This window comes from Mustela nivalis (assembly GCF_964662115.1).
Source record: "Mustela nivalis genome assembly, chromosome: 2".
Taxonomy (NCBI): domain Eukaryota; kingdom Metazoa; phylum Chordata; class Mammalia; order Carnivora; family Mustelidae; genus Mustela; species Mustela nivalis.
This window is the reverse complement of record NC_139021.1, coordinates 72,380,687-72,403,289: the sequence shown is the minus strand read 5'-3', so window position 1 is coordinate 72,403,289 and position 22,603 is coordinate 72,380,687. Positions and strand designations below refer to the sequence as shown.

Genomic DNA, 22,603 nt, shown 5'->3' with positions numbered 1-22,603 from the left:
GGTGATCATTTTATAATACATATAAATGTTGAATCACTATGTTTTACACATGAAACTAACATAACGTTATACATCCACTACACTACCAGCCCCCCCAAAAGAGTTTACTAACATGGTGGCATTTGAAAGGAAACACAAAAACAAAACAAAAATCCAACAAAACCAGATAATTCAGTAATTCAGTTCTTCCCAAATTTCAGCATTCATTGTCAGCTCTCCCCAGATACCAAAGGAACTACAACAGAAAGATTTAAAAGACAACAGTTGGGAAAAAAAGTACCAATATCTTAAAGCTACATACTTTATTTTGAAGCTTCCATTTTGAAACTGTGATAGTAATGCTCTTGTGGTATTATTTGTAGGAGTCAGCAAATAAGAAGGGATTTGCCTGGAAGTAGTCAGTTTTTATGAGCAGGTACAGGTAGGATTACTGTAGACAGAGTAATGATAGAAGAAGGTCTTAAAAACCATCATCAAGTATTAAACCACTCTCATATTTTTGTTAGGCCAAAATTGTTTATTATATATTATCATTTTATTTGGTTTATTAATAATTTTAAAAATAATTTATACATTTATATTCACAAAGGAGATTTTCAGATAATTTTCTTGCTCATGTTCTCACTTCGTTTTGCAATCAAGGTTCTATTTAGCTCCATAAAATGTTTTGGGAAGTATTCACTCTTTTCCTGAGTTCTAAAAGAGTTCATATTAGTGTAAAATGATCTTTTGGGAGCCTGGGTGGCTCAGTTGGTTAAGCATCTGACTTTGGCTCAGGGTCCTGGGATTGAGCCCCACCTTGGGCTTGGTGCTTAGTGGGAAGTCTGCTTCTCCCTCTCCCTCTGCCTCTTCCTCTCTTCCTCCCTTTGCTTAGGGTCCCTCCATCTCTCTCTTGAATAAATAAATAAAATATTTAAAAATAAAAAAAATATCATCAAGAATTGAGGCCTGGGACGCCTGGGTGGCTCAGTTGGTTAAGCAGCTGCCTTCGGCTCAGGTCATGATCCCAGAGTCCTGGGATCGAGTCCCACATCGGGCTCCTTGCTTGGCAGGGAGCCTGCTTCTCCCTCTGCCTCTGCCTGCCACTCTGTCTGCCTGTGCTCACTCTCACTCCTCTCTCTCTGACAAATAAATAAATAAAATCTTAAAAAAAAAAAAAAAAGAATTGAGGCCTAAACTAATTCCAATTGTGTTAATGTCTAAAATGATAGTTCGGGTTTTCTGGCAATATGATGGAATTGTACCATCTCTCAGTGATAAAATCTCCTGCTATAAATCTCACTGAATGCTCAATAAAGTGATTTAAATACACATCAGAATTCTCAAAAATGTTCCCAAGGGAACAAACATGAAGAGGGAGTTGGAATGAGAATAGCTGAAGCAAAAGTTGTAGCCATTCTTGGGGTGTTTGCTGGCTCAGTTTTGTTTCAGTGGCTGCATGTGGTGGAGGTAGGGTATCAGGATTTGGATCTTCAATATATAGGAAGGGGGAATAAGACCCAGGCATATATGTGAGACCCTCAAAGAGTGCTACCATAAATGAAAGCTGCAAAAAAAATCTGCCTCTATGGGAAGATATGAAGTCCTGCTGGGAGGAAAATGTCTCCATGGAGAATTCATAGTCATACCCCTGACATCACATGTAAATTCAAACTACCTACATGGTATGAAGTGGCCCAATTTCAAAAAGAGTACCTGGAGGGGTGCCTGAGTGACTCAGTCAGTTAAGCAACCAACTCTTGATTTTGGCTCAGGTCATGATCTCAGGGTTGTGAGATTTAGTCCCTGCATTGGGCTCTGCCTCTGCCTGCCACTCTGTCTGCCTGTGCTCACTCTTGCTCCTCTCTCTCTGACAAATAAAAAAAAAAAAAAAAAAAAAAAAAAAAAAAAAAGAATTGAGGCCTAAACTAATTCCAATTGTGTTAATGTCTAAAATGATAGTTCGGGTTTTCTCTCAGGTGCCTGGGTGGCTCAGTGGGTTAAAACCTCTGCCTTCAGCTTGGGTCAGGATCCCAGGGTCCTGGGATCAAGCCCCACATCAGGCTCTCTGTTCAGCAGGGAGCCTGCTTACCCCCCCCTCTCTCTGCCTGCCTCTTTGCCTACTTGTGATCTCTGTCTGTCAAATAAATAACAATAAATCTTAAAAAAAAAAGAAAAAAAGATTCTTTCTCTCTCCCTCTGTCTCTCCTGGCTCACACACTCTCTCTTTCTAAAAACAAACAAAAGTAAAACTCCAAAACACCTCCCCCCAAAAATAGCACCTAGAAACCTTCCTCTCCTCTCTTACCATACATTCCCACCCTCCCTGTTGTCTATGTTTAATAATTTTGAATAAAACACTGCCCATCTTATTATTATTTTGATACCTAAACTACTCCTTTGCAAGCATACATTAACTTTTTAACAAAGTGGAGTGACCATTTGTTGCAAGCTGATCCCTAAAATGTCAGATATAATGGCTTGAAAAAGGGTTGTTGGAGTCAGGCAGACTTGGCTTCTCACTGTGGCTCAGTTTGTGTGTAATCTGAAGCAAGTTTCCTAATTTCTTGGAATTTTAGTTTACCATTTATATAGGGATAATAATAGCATCTACCAATGAAAGAATAATCTTGCATACTTAGCTCATGCTTGACACATAGTGAATCCTTAATAAATATTAGGCATAATAAATATAAATTATAACAATTATATAATAAATATATAAACAACATCAGTGAGAAAACTCCATTTGATCTAAATTTCTAAAACTCCAGAATTCTTTACTCTTTACTTTCTTTATAAAAAGCACAACTAAGCCTAATAATTAACTCATTGAATTACCTAATTTTCAAATTTCTCTACCAACTTCCATGGAAGATTTCAGGTGACTAATACATCTTTGTACACTAACTTGGTTTTAAAGATAATAGGGTAAGTCAACAGATTTTCCTTTTATATTTCTTCAGAATCCCAAATAATTCCTTGGGAGTTAGGTAAGGACTCATTAAATCATTCAGGACTTTCTGAGACAATTTACAACACCTCACATTTTATCAGGTGTTCAATATATTTGTTTTGATTTTAAATTGGATTAATATATGTTGGAATCAATATATGATGGGCACCTTAAGAGTCCAGTTTGACTACTCAGTTGATGTTTAATCCCATTTATGCATCATTCTTAGAAGATGTTAGCCAATTCTTGTCTTATAAGTTAGTGTATTCTTGTAATGGGTTCCATAACTCTGAAAATTTGATGTGAATTAATTCTCCCCCTGAGCTTACTTGGAGGATAGACTCAGCACTTCCTCACATTCCCAAATAGCATATCCCATTCCACAAAGCGTTAGTAAGTGAAAGGGAGTGTACTGAATATTACCAGTACTGGTCATGAAATACTGAAGAGAATTTCCATACTTCACAGGAAAATTTAATTAAAATTCTCATTAAACATCTTTGACTTCCAAGAATTCCCTTTCTAGATATTCCAGCAGTGTCATTTCTCCCTGTTTTTCCTCTCCTTGTCCCAAATTTTGTCTCTGAAATTCTCTATATGTTTTTATAGCAATTCAGTTCAGGTTTAAAGCAAAAGCCTTTCAGCTAGAAGAACTCATTCTCTTAATTAGCAGGCGAGTGGCCATCCATTGCTCTTTCACAGTTATTGGCTGCAAACAAACAGTACATAGTGGCTCCCCTTTCATTTCAGGTGACTTATTGAAACATTTGCCAAATCAAAACAGGTTCCCCCCCCCCTTTTTTTTGATAGGGTTAGGGGGTATTGGTAGGAGAAGGACATCTGTAGAGAGAGAGGCATTTGTGATTACACTGCTAAAAAATGGTTTTCTCTACACTATACCTAATTTATAATACTAGATAATAGAGTGTTCTAAAAAAAGAAGAGTTATATTTCATTAAATGCCCAACATGCTCTTAGTTGGTAATAAAATTTACTTTTTTGAAGTGTACAATTGGATGAATTTTACTATATTCACAATCATCACTATAATCTAATTCCAACAACATTATCATCCTAAAGAGAAACCCCTTCTTCAATAGCATCCTCCCCTACCCCTCCCTAGCCCTGAGCAACCACTGATCTACTATCTGTCCCTATGGATTTGCCTATTCTGGACATTTCATATAAATGGAATCTACAATATTATTTTATGACTTGCTTATTTCACTTAGGATAATGTTTCATCTATGTTGCATCTATGTTGTATCAGTATGTATTCTTTTTATGGCTAAATACTATTCCATTATTTGGATATACCATGCTTATCTATTCCTTGGTTAACAGACATTTGAACAATTTCCAGTTTTTGACTATTATAAATAATGCTGCTATGAACATTTGTGTACATGCATTGTATGGACAAATGTTTTCATTTCTATTAGATATATATGTAGGAGTAGAATTGCTAGGTCATATGGTAACTCTATGTTTAACTTTTTGAGTGACCATTAGACAGTTTTCCAAAATGACCACATCATTTTACATGCCCACCAGCAAGTATGAGAGTTCCAGCTTCTCCACATCTTTACCAACACTTGTTATTGTCTGTCTTTTTTATTATAGCCATCTTAGTGGGTGTGATGTGGTATCTTGAAGTGCATTTCCTTCATGGCTAATGATGTCGAGCATTTTTTTCCCAATGTGCTTAGTACCATTTGTAAATCTTTAATGAAGTGTCTGTTTGAATCATTTGCCCATTTTAAATTGTTTTTATTGTTGAGTTGTAAGAGTTATTTTAATATTCTAAATAAAAGCCTCTTATTAGACATGTCATTTGCAAATTCTTCCATTCTGTAGGTTGTCCTAATAATAACTTATTTTTAGGCAACACTTGAGTTATTTAAGGATTAAAATTTAAACATGGATATCATCCAAACTCTTCGCCTCTATCCTGGATTTGTTCCAGTTTGGAAGAAGCAGTGCTCATGATGTTCTCCAAAAAGAGTACATAGAAGAAGGAAACAAATAAATAAAAAACATAACAACCCACAGTGCCTAGCAGAGAGTATGTACTTAATTAACTATGGCAAATTAATGAATATAATTAGTATATTTATTCTTGGTTCCCACTATTACTTTGACTTGTTGACTCCCTGTTGGATCCACTTTTGAGCAATGATATTCATTTCATGGCTTGAAGACCCCTAGGGGGAGCTAGGAAGTATGTTCTAGGCTGTCTTGTCTACTCCACATTATATGCACTGAAGTGTAACACTGTTATGTTGGAATCCACGGATTTTTCATGATAAAAAAGAGTTTCATGTTCTACTCTTTGAGTTTGAGACTCATTTAAGAGAAAGAAATAGCTGTTTTTGTCAGTTCAATGTTGACTCTATAGTGTTTTCTTTTTTTTTTTTTTTAAAGATTTTATTTATTTATTTGACAGAGATTACAAGGAGGCAGAGAGTCAGTGAGAGAGAGGAGGAAGCAGGCTCCCTGCTGAGCAGAGAGCCCGACCTGGGGCTCGATCCCACGACCCTGGGATCATGACCTGAGCCGAAGGCAGAGGCTCTAACCCACTGAGCACCCAGACACCCTAGACTCTACAGTGTTTTCAATGGTCCTGGGCATTCCTGAGCATTTCTATGTCATTTATACTATGGTTGTTTATTTGGAGCCTCACTTAGAGACTACAATTATTTCTGGGCCCTTGGTCTCAGAGTGGTTCCCTCAGTGAGGTTCACTGTCCCCTGAACCAAGCCAGTAGCTGTGGGGAGATGATGTGGTGGGGGAGGAAGTCCACATCTGCTTACCTGTCAGATCATCTGCATCCCCTGGGGATACCTTGTGGGGAGAGATGATTCCAGCCAGGCTGCCTGCATTTCCACATTACTTACAACAGTCTACCAAGGTCATTTTCCAACTGACATTTGACATAATCCCCTTGTACATCTTGAGTACAGACTCACAGGAAGAATCTGAATGATTCAGAAATCCGAAGGATCAAAGGAATTCTAGTGAGGACTGCAGATGAAACTAAGAAAACAATGAAGGTCTATGTATGAAGGAAACAAGCCAGGTAAAGGAAAAAGAACAATGGAAAGCAAGACACTTATTTGTAACTGGATATAGACAAGAGTCTAACTTTCTACAGGCAGAGCTGGCTGGCCTGCTAATGTTACTAAGCTTAGCTATCCATTCAGTGCACTCACTTAGATGACTGTGGGCATCATTTGTGTGACATACACATGGATACAGATATCTACCAACTAATGAAATAGGACACACAGTTATGAGCATGCAAAATGGTTGCATCAGAAAGTGGGGGGGAAGAATTAAAAAAAAAATTAGTAGTCTTAGGGAGTTAATGTGAACCAGCTTTTTGTCTCAGTCCAGGCTGAAGAAAAAAAAAATGTTTTTAGATTTATTTATTTATTTTAGAGAGAGAGGGTGGGAGGCACAGAGGGAGAGGGAGAGGCAATCTTAGGCAGACGTCCTTCTGAATGTGGAGCCTGATGCAGGGCTTGATCTCATGACTCTCAAATCATGACCTGAAGTGAAATCAAGTCAGATGCTTAACCAACTGAGCCACGCAGGTGCCCTGAAGAAAAAATTTAAAAATATAAACAGCCATCATTAACAGCACTTTATAGTATCATGTGATGCTTTTCTTCTCTCACAAATGCGAACCCTTTTAAGTTTACCTTAAGGCTTATCATCACAACATTCTCCTGAAGGAAAGAAGTACTTTAACAGTGGACCTGAGGCTCAGAGATCAATTGACTGTTCTGCAGTTTGGGGGAGAAGGGATAGATCACTGACATTTAGATCTATGTTTGGAACTAGGACTGAATTAGGCATTAACATATGTAAATTCCTTTAATTCCCATAAGAATGCTATGAGATAGGTGTTATTGTTATAAATTGATGGGTAAAAAAAAATCACCCAAATCACTAAGCTAATAATGGTAGAATCAAACCGTATCTGTTATATTCTAGAGACATATTCTTATTTGTGAATTCTAACTGATTAAGGGAGGTTGCCCAGAGAGGATGTGTGGAGGGAGTCTAAACCCGTGCCCTGTCTGATGTGGGTAGGATGGGAGGAGTGGTGTCTAATGCATCGTAGGATGAGTGATTTGGGAATAGGCCTCATTTCTAAGGGACTAACAGAAGACCTTCTATTACACAATGTTTTATCTTTGGAGGGAGCTAAGGAAGGACTCTGAAAGGGGAGCTCCTTACAACTGCCTTTTGATAATATTTTTTGTACCCTCCCTTCTATTGCCAAGTATGATACTAGTGAAGGAAACCAGAATATGTCACCCCAAAATATTCCTCTTTGATGTGAAAATTATTTTGAGCTGAAGGCAATTAAGCAGCAGCGAATGCAGGAAAACCTCTGTCTACCTTCTCCTTTTCTGCCTAAAGAGAGGATATAAATTCTTTTACTGGAGACAGACTTTATTATCCTGGAGACAGCACCCCAGGAATCTGCAAACAAACCTGCCTCCATTAGTTGCCTCCCATATATTTATTTTAGTTATTTTATCCTCAAACTACTTTCCTTTGTTCTGTCATTTCTCTACAATTTCCTTGAAGATGCTATACAAACCAGAGTTCTAAGTTGCCACTCTGAGTTACTTTTCACGAGGTTTCTCCCATGTGACACATGTAAACTCTTTTTCTCTTGCCCATCTGTCTTTTTGAGAGCTTCAGCTAAAAAACCAAGGTGGGTAGAGATCAAGTTTTGCCCCCTGTATACTAGCTATGGCTAATTTTTTCCCTTCTCTCCACCTTCCCCTCTCTAGTACCTAGCTGCTTCTTTATTTTGAAGAGTTTCTAAAAATAACATCCTCTCAAAAAAAAATGACATACTCTCTTCACTTGAAAGGTATTAATGATGGATGCAATGTAGCAGAAATATACTTGCCATGTAAGTGGTCAGTCAATGCACGAGACCTTAGATAGGTAGATTCTAGACAAGGATTTAGTACTTTTGATTGTCATAGCCAGATGAAAGCAGCATCAGAATTACTCTCACTTTCTTAATGAAAGGATGAAAACATTTAACCAGATTTATACCTCAAACCATAGTTCTGTTTTAGTTTCTGAATGTCGAATATTCCTCAGTTTTCTGCTTTTACATCTGTGTTTAAATTTCAATTTTCAAGATTGGGTTGACAGATGTAAATCTTTGATATTTCCATATTAAAAATTCCTTTCCTTTTCTTTTACAAATTATAGCTACAACCACATATCTGTGGTTTTCTCTTGTTAAGTTTTCACAGGAAAATATCAGTCTTATATTGGAGTCCTAATGGGCTCATCATTTTTGAGAGTGAAAGCTGTGGAAACTCTGGATTTAAATTCCAGTTAGTTTCCAACTTACCACACCATTTCACTTTCCAGTTACGATTGGCATCAACTCCACGGCAGCGAAACCTTGAGTTCCTTGACCTTGTTTTTCTCCAAAATCGATCCTAAGTGTAATTAAGAAAATAGGTGTAAAAAATATTCAAAAGTTATTCACATGCATTTTAATAGCACAACTAGTGAATGAATCACAGCCCTGCAGAGAGAGTTCCTCCAGGAACAGACAAATCTAAGGAGTACAAAGAGGAATGGATAAGGAACAGAGACCTAGAGATCCCAGAGACTCCAGGGTCATGCTCTAATTTCTGTCACACACTTAACTCTCTCAGCTTCTCTTGGCCTTATTTCTTCTTGGGCAAAATTGAGTAAGTTGGGTTAGACTAGTGACTTGTCACAATTTCTTTGGAAGGAGAAATCTTGACTTAATACGGAATCTCATGCAAAGCCAAACATATAAACCAGTTTGCTGCTATGATGGGACAGAGAGTGGGAGTCTCTTTTGCAGTTCTAGAATCACTAGGCTGTCTGCCCACCAGGTTTCCTTTCTGTTCTATGGCTGTTTTCTATTTATTTAGTCTCTCTTTTCAATTGGATAGGCAAAGTGACTTACACTGGTCCAGCTAAAATGGTATCCATCAACGTTAAACACAGGCATGATATAGAAATACAGATGACTCAACATTTTTCTCATGGTTGGGTCACTCCTATATGTTAGAAGAGCCTAAAAGACAAAGGTGACATTTTTCTTACAAATGGATCCCAAATAAAGGTTTAGAAAAAATACATGAAAACCCTTTCCATCCATGGGAAATACCAAATACATTGTGTTGAAGAGTAACAAGCTAGTATGAATAATACTCTTTGACATCAATTTTTTTTAAGAATTTTATTTATTTGACAGAGAGAAATCACAAGCAGGCAGAGAGGCAGGCAAAGAGAGAGAGGAGGAAGCAGGCTCCCTGCCAAGCAGAGAGCGCGATGCGGGACTCAATCCCAGGACCCTGAGATCACGACCTGAGCCTAAGGCAGAGCCTTAACCCACTGAGCCACCCAGGCGCCCCATATTTTTTAAAATAAAAAAATTTTTAAATATTTTAATTTTTTATTTAAATTCCAGTTAGTTAACATACAGTGTAATATTAGTGATTCAACACTTCCATACAATAGCTGGTGCTCATAATAGCAAGTGTATTCCTTAATCCCCATCACCTGTTTAACCCATCCACCCACATCATACATTTGTTCTTGGGATTTTTATGGCAAACTTTTTGTTAGGTATACATTTTAGCAGAGGTACAAAAACATACTAATTGGGTAGCCTCTGACAGCATTTCAGAACTGGCTAAATATTAGATTGCTTAAGAAAGAAATTATTTAGGTACACTTCAGTATAATCAGCTTTTTAAAAAGATTACATTCAATTTTAGACAAAATAATTACCCATATAGTTTGGTATCCTTACAGGATAACACAAGCTAGTTACACAGGCCACTTCATTGTTTATGTCTAACTGGTACCAGACTCAAATCTTGGAACTTACTGCATTGACACTGTTCTCTCCTGATTTTTCTATAAAGAGCTTAATAAACATTATAACATCTCTGTCACTTTTATCATGGCTGGCTTCAAAATCTTGCTCTAGTGATTGGGTTTTACTTATATTGTGTCTGACCCCAAGCCTGAAGGTTTCTACACTACACATTTGGCCTCAAACAGAGAAGCACTGAATGTGTTAAGAATACAGACATTTTGAAATACTATTCCTATGGAATGGACTATTAAAACAATTCTTTTTGATGCCTATTTGTCCACATATAAGGTATCTTAGAGAAATAGGAAATTGAAAATGGATGCCGCTGGGGAAGGAACTCATGGGACAATGTACAGGAGAGTTACCTTTAGTATAATATCTTTATATCCCTTTGGATTGTCTGAATTTTTACTATATTAAAAAAATTCAAAATAAAGAAAATTCTTAAATCACATATATATTGCTTTGGAAAATTTAATACTTAAAACTTCAGTTTTCTTTTACATATAGTTAAGTAGGATCTCTGAACCCATCATAAACAGCATTGGCATTTACATGATGAGAATGCTGTTCACAGAGAGCAATCCAATAATATGTTAGAAACTATCACTATATTAGAAATAATGAAAATGCTCAAGAACATAAGAGTTAAATACAACTTTACTGAATCTAATTTAAATATATAGGTGATTAGCACAAGTTAATAAATGTTAATACAATTCTCTCTTACTTCAAGGCTCAATAATAATTTTTTGGCTACATAGCTTCTGTAGAATTTTCATACTGCTTGAAGGTCTAATGCCGCAAACGAGAGGAAAATTCCTGGTATGTGAGTGTACATATTGTAGAGTTTTGATTTCCTATAATTAATGGAGGTTCCCCAATGCCTGGAGGAAGGCTGCTGGGATGGTAAAGTTATATGGTTAGTTACATTTCTTCCATAAAGTTAGGCAGATGTGGCTTTCTGTGCCATGCTAGTGAGGGAGAGAGAGGAGATGGAAGGAAACAGAGCTGGGGCAACAGGGCAAGAAAGGGCAGGGAAAAGTCATGGTAATTTCTCTTCCTCCCTCTTACCTGACCACAGCTCATTTATTTCAGTCCAAACTTGGGAAGTCTCACCTTTTCCAAGCATGGATCATGTTAGCACCGGACTATGCTAGAGATCTGCTGGGAAACTTTCTCATCTTATCCTGCCTTTTCCTCCTCCAATGCAAGTGACCACCATGCTTTTGTATTTAAAAGAATATTACTAACTTCTTTTTAAAAATCACAATATATTTGAAGCAAATAGAAGAGCAGACCAATATTACATCTATGTGCCCACCAACTACCTCTTGTCATATTTATTAAACCTTTTACAGAGAAATTGAGACATTACACATAAAACAAAGCTCCCTTTTTTAGTATACCCTGATCTGTTTTCCTCTTCTCTACCAAGGTAATCACTACCCTAACTTTTGCATCATCATTCATTCCCATGCATGATTTTATGTTTTCTTATATGTACATGGATGCAGGAACAATATATAATATTGTGTATGCTTTGAAATTTTATGCAAATGAGATCCTAATATATCAATCAAGTCTGTTCTTCTCCCCAAATTTTTGGCACTTAAGTTGATTTATTAATTTTAATAACACAATTAAATGGTATTCCATTATAATTAAATCCACAATACATTGATTCCCTATTTTGTTGGTGGAGAGTTAGGTTACTTTCATTGTTACAATATTGCAGTGAACATTCTTGCACATTTCTCCTAGACATGTGTGAGAGTTTCTTTGCTACACATCTAGGAAGGGATTTGGTGGGCCATGGATTTATATGCCCTCCACTTTATTAAATGCTGTTTCTCTCTCAATTAGTAAATACTTTCATCTGCAGTGAATGTGAATTCCCATTGTTCTACAACTTTCTCAACCTTTGATATCATTGAGGTTTTAGAGAAAAAAAAAATCTAATGGATGCTTTTGTTGTTTTACTTTGCATTTCCCTCATTACAAATTATATTGAACAGCTTTTATATAATAGGTGATTCCATAAATTGCTCACTCATTTTTGCCCATTTAAAAAATTAAACTCTATTTATTCTTTTTATCTTCTGGATAGAAACCCTTTGTTTCTTTCTATGCATCATGGACACCCTCCTTTTTTTTAGCTTATTGATTCCTCTTTTCATCATATCCTTGTTATACATAAACTTTGATCACAATTGTACATATTAAGTTTTATGTATGTGCTTTGGTGAGTGCTGTGAAGTGTGTAAACCTGGTGATTCACAGACCTGTACCCCTGGGGATAAAAATATATGTTTATAAAAAATAAAAATTATAAATTAAGTTTTATTTAAGAATTCACCTCTGCCTTAACATCATAAAGACGTTCCTGTATTTTCTCCAAATAGTTGTTCTAAAATTTGTTTTCAAATATAAGTCTTAAAACCCCTGGAAATGATTTTTTTTTTTTTTTTTTACATGATGTGAGGTTGGGATTTATTTATTTTTCTGCTATGGAAGACTATACCACTATACTCATTTGGATGGTTCATCTCTCCAGTGAGTTCACATGCCACCTCTGTACAATGTCAAGTTTTCTTGTGTGTATGGAATTGGTCTAATGCACTCTGGTTTATGTCCATTTACTAAAACCACACTATGGTTTAGATAGCATCTGTTCAGTTTGGTAGGATGTGCCTCTTCATGTTGTTCTACTTCAAAATTGCTTTGGCTATTTCTGATCAGCTTCCTTTCACACTTTTTTAAAAATTAAGGTTGAGCACACTCAAGATGTCTTTTATTATGCTAGGTTATTTTTGTCATTAATGGATGTTGAATTTTAGCATGTAATCTTTCTTCATACATTAACACAATGTTATATAGTTGTTATACATTGTTAACACAATGTCATATAGTTGTTACAATCAATTTTAATTTGTAATTTTCTATTGTTAAATCATCCTTGTATTCCTTGGATAAGCTCCTTTGGTTATGATATGTATTCTTGTTATATTAGCTGGATTCAGGTCGCTAATATTTACATCTATATTCCTGAGATAGACCTGCAATTTCCTTTCTTATTTTGTCTTTGTCTGGTTTTGGTATCAGGGTTATATTACTCATTATTTGGGGAGCAAACCGCCTAGGCCTAGAGCAGAAATTAAATATAAAATGAAGATACAATAGGAAAGATTATATCTTTACTTTTCTGTTTTGTTGGTTTCTGCCCTGTGTTGTTTTTGCTAATTCTCTTTTTCCTGTGCTAATTTGAGTTGAAAGCTTAGCTCATTAATTTGGAGGTCTTAGTCTTTTGCAATATATTTATTTGAAACTACAAATTCTTCTTCAGTACTACCTTAGCTACATTTCATATGTTTTGATATACAATAGTTTTATTTCCACTTCATTGTAAATATTGAACATTTTCCTTCATTTCTTTAAACATGTTATATTTTTAATTTTAAAATATGAATTTTTTTAAAGTCACATTTTCATAAATACTTTCTAACAACTGCATTACAGTCAGAAAATTTGGTCTATATGATATAGGCTCTTTAGTATTTCTTGAACTTGCTTTGTGGTCTAGTATATAGTCAATTTTTGTAAATGTTTCAGTTGGACTTGAAAAGAATATGCATTCTCTAATTATTGGGTATGGATTCTAAATGTGTTTACTAGATTAAGTTTGTCTATTGCTTATATCAACCGTATTCTTGCTAAATATTTGCCTGTTTTCTTAATCACTGAGTTGTGTTAAAAAACATCATTTTAGATTTGTTATTTTTTTCTTATAATTTTGTAAAATTTTGTTTTATTTATTTTGTGGTCATTAACATAGACTCATTTTAAAGCTCTTTATAATCAAATTACGTATTAAATTAGAAAATTGTTTTCTAGTAAACTATTCTGGAGTGGATTTAATTTTCAGGACTTGCTAGAACATGTTCTTTCTCTGAGAAACAGGGTGTCATTGTATTGCATATGCTTTATTTGTGATTTTTATAACTCTCTAAGAATTGTAGCCATTCCCCATCTGGCCAGACAAAGGGAGAATAATCACAATGTATTGACTGTTCAATCCTGAATAGGACAATTGAGAGATCTCGTTGCTTGAATGCTTTAAGTAATAGGACAGATCATTTCTCTTTTGTAGTTAAAGAAACGTTTCTAGAAAAAAGATGACCATGGGACTATTTCCTATTATTCTAACATATGATAACCAAGCGGGTGTGCTTTCCTTCCAATGTGTGGGATTCTTTTTAGCAATCAATTTATACCACCCAAACACACAGGAAAGGTGATGCCGACTTATCAAGTTCCATCGGGGCTTTATGAGTTTAATTTCTAGACTACTATCTTTCCTTAAGAGGAAGACTAGTAATTGTGATTTGAAAACCAGTCACAAAACAATGCATCCCATGCCTCAGTGTGGCAGCCTTTAGGTACTACACTTACCTCATCAATTTATTTAAAAATACTTTGCCAAAAAAAAAAAAAAAAAAAAAAATCAAAGAAGTCCTGAATATTATCTTGTTAGGAAAATATGTTTGGTATTAGGTTAGGGAATTTCTGAAGAGAGACAAAGAATGAATCTATTTGATATTCATCACCTGCTAAGACTATTTTGATTTCTCCTTAAGTATTTATCATATACCCAAATTCACCAAATAAATGTTTGTTAAATTTGAAGGCAAATTTTACAATCACTAAAGTCTTTGTGTAATGTGACAAAGTTATGCTAAAGAATTTCCCTCCTTTTCACAGTTTTTGGATTTGATTGAAAATTGTTTCTTAGACCCCTACTACAACCTGAAATGTTAGAGCTTTTTTTTTTTTTTTTTTCCTTAGAATTGTTGTTACTGGGTTTAAAATAGACAGCATTTAAATTCTTTGTTTTTGTTTTTTTTCTAGACTCACTATAGAGGATATAAGAATAATAACCATCTTCAACAAAGGGCACACTGGGAGAAGAAGGCGTGTTACAGCTGAGGCCAAAGGAAGAGCACAATCATCAGTCAAGCTGAAGAATATCCTTACTTGGACTGAAGTAAAACTGTTTAGGTTGGAAAAGAGTTGTAGTACCAAAGGAGGTACATCTCAACACAAAGGAAGTACCTAAAATTTAATACAAGAAAAATTAATTAGAGCAAGATAATTTCTAGAGAAAATTTCAAGAGGGAGTTTGATCTATAAAGATATTTGATGTCTTGCTGTGAGAAGCTCATTAAATACAAAATGGTAACTAAATAATAGTTTGAAAGCAACACAAGCAGAAATGCTCTCTGAATGAAGGATGGAGAACTGGAAAATCATATGGTAATCCTTCAAATTCTAGTTACTTTCATATGAACATATACTTAGAACTCCCTAGGGATTGATCTAATAGGAGAAGTGATGACTGAAAAAATATACATTTTCTAATAAAATATAAATATTTGAAATGTTTTGTGTCACTGGCAGGATTACAATATCTGGTGCATGTCCATTTTACTCTTTCATAATACCACATCTCATTTATAGAACTTTTTTTTTTTTTTAAAGATTTTATTTATTTATTTGTCAGAGAGAGTGAGCACAGGCAGACAGAGAGGCAAGCAGAGGCAGAGGGAGAAGCAGGCTCCCCGCTGAGCAAGAAGCCTCATGTGGGACTCGATCCCAGGACCCTGGGATCATGACCCAAGCCAAAGGCTGCTGCCCAACCAACTGAGCCACCCAGGTGTCCCTCATTTGTAGAACTTTTATGCTGAGATTGTCTAATAACTTTTATGCTGAGGTTGGTGGTATTTACTCAGGAACAACAGAGTAGAGACCAGGATCAACTTTGTGGCATTAGTAAAATCTTCTATATAATACTCTTATACCTCGTAAGAGAAAGTGCAGGTGTCCTTAGTTTGTGAGGTTCCAGTATACACAAATTTCACTTATCACAGTTTAGTTAATTAATGTTAGTCCTCCAACAAGTGCAGTTCAAATTTTCATTTCCAGTGTTAGATCTTTCATTTCCAAATCATTATGTAAATAACAGATGCACATCAACAATTGTGGCTGACTTTTAAAGTCTGTCAGTGGGTGACTGGTCACTGTGCATCTGGTTTTCAACTCATACACAGACAGCAAGGAGTGTAGCTATGTTGCCCTCTTGTTTCCATGTATGTGACATTTTATAAAAATGGAAAATGGTAGGAGGGGATGGGCCAACTGTAGGGGCCTGGTTAGCCAGAGGGAGCCGTTTGGTTGTAAACTTAGGTTGACCCCACCCCTCCCAGAGGAACTTACTTGCAAACCCCAGATATAGGGGCAGGCCAGGCCGATGGAGACATCCAATCAGTGGGGTGTGCATATATTTACTATGGTAAATTGAAATTCAATTGGTCAACCATATTGCCGACTTAGCATGACTGTGCAGTTTTCCCTGTGTACTGCAATCTCATTGGCCACCTGTGTTTAGGCTGGGCTCAACCCCACCTCTATAAAAGTTAGTCTGTGAGGCTGGGAAGCGGTAGTCATTGGGAGCGTCATGATTGTCGGGAGCATCGTGAGCAGGGTTGTCGGGGCGGCCGCCGCCGGCTAGGGGAGTCATCAGGGTCGGTGTTCTGGTCATCATTGCCTCTTTGTAAGGGATGGCCCCGACTGGTTGGTTTGATTTTTGGTGCTTGGCATGAGATAAAGCTTTGCTTGACCTTCGCTTTGTATCAGTTTCGTTCCTTTGATCACGGACCCTAACACCAAGAAAGATTAGAGTGCAGCAGAAGAATAGAAAGTGATAATGTAGAGGTGAAATTTAAATCAAATGTAAATAGAGTTATAGATGAAATAGCTGACAACAGGAATGTTGACACTGCCACCATTCAACTCTGGATATGCAGCCAGAGGAACATAATGAAGACAAACTTGTGGACATAAATGAGAAAAGTGGCTGTGATGAAAAGGGGAAAATGTCCCATAAGAAAAGATGCTGTCAACATTTCACATTAAAGGAACTCTCATAGATATTTTATGATGTTGAAAGTGAAAAAGAAAAAAATATTGGAAGCTAATACGAATCAAGAAAGGAATATGGCCATTTGCCACAGCATAAAAAAAATATGCTAACATCATGTAGTTAAATAATGACAAGGCAAGCACTATCCAGATTACCCACAATAGCTTTTTTTTTTGGACAAATAAATAGGAATATTTTTAATGTGTTAAATCATTCTGTAATAAATATTAGTTTTACTATTTCTTTTTTTTTTTTTTTTTTTTACTTGAGAGAGAGACAGTGAGAGAGAGCATGAGCGAGGAGAAGGTCAGAGAGAGAAGCAGACTCCCCATGGAGCTGAGAGCCCGATGCGGGACTCGATCCCGGGACTCCAGGATCATGACCCGAGCCGAAGGCAGTCGTCCAACCAACTGAGCCACCCAGGCGTCCCAGTTTTACTATTTATTGATAATTTTCCTACATATTTATAATAAAGCAAGAAAGTTTTTAATCTTTTGAAAAACATAGAGGTCACAGAACAAACAATTTTTCTCATTGATTTTTAAGATAGCATATGATCTCCCTGATATGAGAAGTTGAGAGGCAACGTGCGGGGTTTGGGGGGTAGGAAAGGAATAAATGAAACAAGATGGGATTGGGAGGGAGATAAACCATAAGAGACTCTTAATCTCAATACTTAGGGTTGCTTGGGGGTAGGGGAGTAGGGAGAGGGTGGTTTGGTTATGGACATTGGGGAAGGTATGTGCTATGGTGAGTACTGTGAAGTGTGTAAACCTGGCGATTCACAGACCTGTACCTTGGGGCTAAAAATACATCATATGTTAATAAAAAAATATTTTTGTGGCTTCAGCATGAATGGCCACTTTTACAGTTCTGTACTACTTGGAAGAAAAACAAGAACTGACTGTAGAAACAGTGCCCAGAACTTCTCAAATCCTGGATAGTGGAGTAAAATGGATGCAATGGATTTAAATTTAATTAAATAGAACAAACATTAACATATTCCCTGCTATGCATTAAGACATTATAAATTGAATATAAGGGTGAGAGAGCTGGGTTGGAAGATGCAGAGAATTAAAGAGAAGATTGGAGAGGATGAGAGGATGGGAGAATATGGTAAGTTAAAGGTACTAAAAGACTGATGGAAAACAAAATATTGTAATTGCCTAGAGTGGTAATAAACAAAGTCAGACGACTTAAAAATGCAGGTCATTTTTAGAAGGTGAACTATTTTTTATTATGCAATTAAGAGCAAGGACTTGTTTACTCAATTCATTAAATAATTGATCTAGGTGTAGAGAAATGCAACAGATTTCTGCACATTGATTTTATATCCTGTGACTTTGCTGAACTGATGTATGAGTTCTAGCAATTTTCAGTGCAGTCTTTAGGGTTTTCTACATGGAGTATTATGTTGTTTACATAGAGTAAATTTTCACTTCTTCCTTGCCAACTTGGATGCCTTTTCTTTCTTTTTATTGTCTCACTGCTGAGGTTAAGACTTCCAGTTCTGTGTTAAATAGTAATAGTAAGAGTGGACATCCCGGTCTTCCTAACCATAGAGAAAAGGCTTTCAATTTTTCTCCATTGAGGATAATATTAACTATGGATCTTTTGTATGTGGCCTTTATGATGTTGAAATATGTTCCATCTAAACCTACTTTGTTGAGGGTTTTTGTCAGGAAAGGATACTGTATTTTGTCAAATGCCTTATATATATCTATTGAGAGGATTATATGGTTCTTACCCTTTCTTTTATTAATATGGTATTGATGATTTGGGAGTATTGAACCACCCCTGCAGCCCAGGAGTAAATCTCACCTGATCATGACAAATAATTCTTTTAACGTACTGTTGAATTTGACTTGCTAGTATTTTATTGAAAATTTTTGAATTCATGTTCATCAGTAATATTGGCCTGTAATTCTTTTTAGTGGGTCTTTGGTTTTGGAATCAAGGGAATGCTGGCTTCATAGAATGAGTTTGGAAGATTTTCTTTCATTTCTGTTTTTTGGAACAGTTTGAGAAGAATAGGTATTAAGTCTTCTTTAAATGTCTGGTAGAATTTCTCTGGGAAGCCAGTTGGCCTAGGACTTTTGTTTGTTGTGAGATTTTTGATTATTGATTTGATGTCTTTGCTGCTTATGGGTCTATTCAAATTTTCTCTTTCTTCCCATTTCAGTTTCAGTAGTTGGTTAAGTTTCTAGGACTTTGTCCATTTCTTCTAGGTTGCCCGGTTTGTTGGCATATAATTTTTCATAGTATTCTCTTAACAATTGTTTGTATTTCTGTGGTGTTGGTTGTGATCTCTCCTCTATCATTTGTGATTTTATGTATTGGGGTCCTTTCTCTTTTCTTGTTGATAAATCTGGCTGGGGTTTATTAATTAATTAAGTTTATTAATTCTTTCCAAGAACCAACTCTTAGTTTCATTAATCCATTCTACCGTTTTTTTTTTTTTAAAGATTTTATTTATTTATTTGACACAGAGAGAGAGAGAGGGAGGGAGAGAGCGCAAACATAGCAGGGAGAGTAGCAGGCAGAGGGAGAGGGAAAAGTGGGCTTGATCCCAGGACCCTGAGATCATGACCTCAGCTGAAGGCAGAGGTTTAACTGAGTGAGCCACCCAGACACTCCTCCATTCTACTGTTTTTTTTTTTTTTGTTGTTGTTGTTAATTGTTTCCATATCATTTATTTCTACTTTAATCTTTATTATTTCCCTTCTTCTGCTAGTTTTAGATTTTATTTGCGGTTCCTTTTCTAACTCCTTTTTGTATAAAGTTAAGTTGTTTATTTGAAACTTTTCTTGCTTCTTGAGGTAGGTATACACTGCAATACATTTCCCTCTTAAGACTGCTTTTGCGGCATCCCAAGGATTTTGGTATGTCACACTTTCATTTTCATTTGCTTCATGTATTTTTAAAATTCTTCTTTAATTTCCTAGTTAACCCATTTATTCTTTGGTAGGATGTTCTTTACTCAATAATGAAGCAGCAGAAAAAGAAATAAAAAAATCGATCCCATTTGCAATAGAACCACAAAACAACAAGATACCTAGAAATAAATCTAACTAAAGAAGTAAAAACACCTATACTCTGAAAATTATGGATTCTACTCATGAAAGAAATTGAAGAAGAAGCAAAGAAATGGAAAAGCATTTCAAGCTCATGGATTAGAAGAACAAACATCAAAATGTCTATATGACCCAAGGCAACTTATACATTTAATGCAATCCCTATCAAAGTATCACCAGCATTTTTCACAAAGCTAGAACAAATAATCCTCAAATTTATATGGAATCACAGTAGGCCCCAAATAGCAAAAGCAATTCTGAAAAAGAAAAATAAAACTAGAGGAGTCATGATTCTGGATTTTAAGCTATATTACAAAGCTGTAGTCATCAAGACAGAATGGTACTATAACAAAAACAGACCCATAGATCAATGGAACAGAATAGAGAATGGAGAAATGGACCAACAACTAAATGGGCAACTAATCTTTGGATTAGTTTGTAGGAAAGGATATCTGATGGAAAGAAGACAGTCTCTTTAACAAATGGTGTTAAGAAAACCAGATAGCAACATGGAGAACAATGAAACAGGACCACTTTCTTACACCACACAAAAACAAATTCAAAATGGATAAAAGAACTAAATGTGAGACAGGAAGGCATCAACATTTCAGAGAAAAACACAGGCAGAAACATCTTTGACATTGACCATGGCTATCAACTTTTTACTAGATACATCTCTAGAGAAAAGGAAAATAAAAGCAAAAATAAACTATTGGGACTTCATCAAGATAAGCTTCTGAACAGTGAAGGAAATAGCAAAACTAAAAGGCAATTTACAGAATGAGAGAAGATATTTACAAATGACATAACTGATAAATCATTACTAGTCAAAATCTACCAAGAAGTTATCAAACTCGACACCCAAAAAACAAATAATCCAGTTAAGAAATGAGCAGAAGACATAAATAGACATTTTTCCAAAGAAGACATCCAGATGACTTACAGACACATGAAAAGGTGCTCAACATCACTCATCATCAGGAAAATACAAATCAGAATCATGATGAAGCAGCATCTCACACCTGTCAGAATGATAAAACTAATATCACAAAACCCCCCCAGGTGTTGGTAAGGATATGGAGAAAGGGGAACCCTCTTGGATTGTTGGTGGGAACACAAACTGGTGCAGCTACTCTGGAGAATAGTATGGAGGTTCTTTAAAAAGCTAAAAAATAGATCCTATAATCCCGGAATTGTACTACTAGGTATTTACCCAAAAGATACACAAATACAGATTCGAAGGAGTGCATGAACCTTGATGTTTATAGCAGCATTATCAACAATAGCCAAACTATGGAGAGAGCCTAACTGTCCATCAACTGATGAATGGATAAAAAAGAAGCAGTATACACACACACACACACACACACACACACACACACACACACACACGGAACATTACTCAGCCATCAAAAAGAATTAAATCTTACCATTTGCAATGACATGGATGGAGCTAGAGTGTATTAAGTTAAGTGAAATAAGTCAGTCAAGAAAGACAACTGCCAAATTATCTCATTCATATGTAGAATTTAAGAAAGAAAACAGATAAACAAGAGGGAAGGGAGAAAGAAAAAAAGAGAGAGGGAAACAAGCCATAAGAGACTTAACAATAGAGAAAAAATGGGGTTGATGGAGGGAGGTGGGTGGAGGATGGGCTAAATGGGTGATGGGTATTAAGGAGGACATTTGTTATGATGAGCATTGGGTGCTGCATGTAAGTGATGAGTCACTGACTTCTCCAGAACCAATATTGCACTGAATGTTAGCTACCTAAATTTTAAATTAAAAAAAAAAAATGTGACCTAGGCTTAATAACTGTCTCAATTACTTATTTATCTTATTTATTCCATAGTTTTGGACATTTTATACATACAATATAAGTTATCTTTAAAAAGCTTATTTTTAGTGGTTCATTTTTGAACCAAAACTGAGTTTCACACTTACATTAGAGGGAATTTATTTTTACCTTTAGTAACCAGGAAGACATAAAGAGACTGAAAGAGATGCTTATCCAAAGATGTATTCCTTAGAATGCTTTTGGATCCTGGGACAAAGAGCCTTCACATTCTGGAAAGCTTCCTGGTTGGAAGACTTCTTACACAACTACCAAGTCTTCCATAAAGCTCCATCCTATACCCATAACCCACCATACTCTCCAAATAGTGCTATTTACCATGCTCAGAATCATCATCTGTTCTTAGAAATAACCCCCTTCCCTGAAAGTCTCCACTCCTAGTTTTGGCTATTTAGATAATCTATTTAGGGCGCCTGGGTGGCTCAGTGGGTTAAGCCGCTGCCTTCGGCTCGGGTCATGATCTCAGGGTCCTGGGATCGAGTCCCGCATCGGGCTCTCTGCTCGGCAGGGAGCCTGATTCCCTCTCTCTCTCTCTTCCTGCCTCTCTGCCTACTTGTAATCTCTCTCTGTCAAATAAATAAATAAAATCTTTTATAAAAATCTATTTAAAACCTCTGAATCACATGTCAGATTTTGGGACCAGAATTAGCCATCACTGGTGCCAAGTATAGATGGGTGGGAATGTGTAATGGAGATGGTTTTCCAGTGTAATGGGCTGGACCTGGAAGGGTGAGTTTTCAAATTAGGTAGGAGCAGAGTAATATAGTGACTTACCTATAAATCACTAAGAGGATTTTTCTTTAAAAAGTTTTTTATGTGTACTTCCATCTTTCTCTGACAGAATCAAATTAGA

The 22,603-nt window shown here is 36.1% G+C and overlaps 2 protein-coding genes across 6 annotated transcripts in view; one reads left to right on the top strand and one right to left on the bottom strand.

Annotated features, from left to right (window-relative positions):
- Positions 1–15,255, top strand: part of LOC309858851 (uncharacterized protein) — a 132,358-nt gene extending 117,103 nt beyond the window's left edge. For all 5 annotated transcript variants that reach the window (XR_014308365.1, XR_014308366.1, XR_014308367.1 and 2 more), the window contains one exon: positions 14,751–15,255. Coding sequence is in view for 2 of the 5 variants with exons in the window: in XM_082719168.1 (XP_082575294.1) it covers positions 14,751–14,958 (208 nt within the window). In the remaining 3 variants the exon portion in view is untranslated. The remainder of the gene's footprint in view (positions 1–14,750) is intronic.
- CPA6 (carboxypeptidase A6) overlaps positions 1–22,603 on the bottom strand; it is a 321,211-nt gene that overhangs the window by 42,160 nt on the left and 256,448 nt on the right. The window contains exons 7-8 of the mRNA XM_082719142.1: positions 8,922–9,032; positions 8,328–8,418 (exon numbers count right to left, since the gene is read on the bottom strand). Of these exons, the coding sequence (XP_082575268.1) occupies positions 8,328–8,418; positions 8,922–9,032 (202 nt within the window). The remainder of the gene's footprint in view (positions 1–8,327; positions 8,419–8,921; positions 9,033–22,603) is intronic.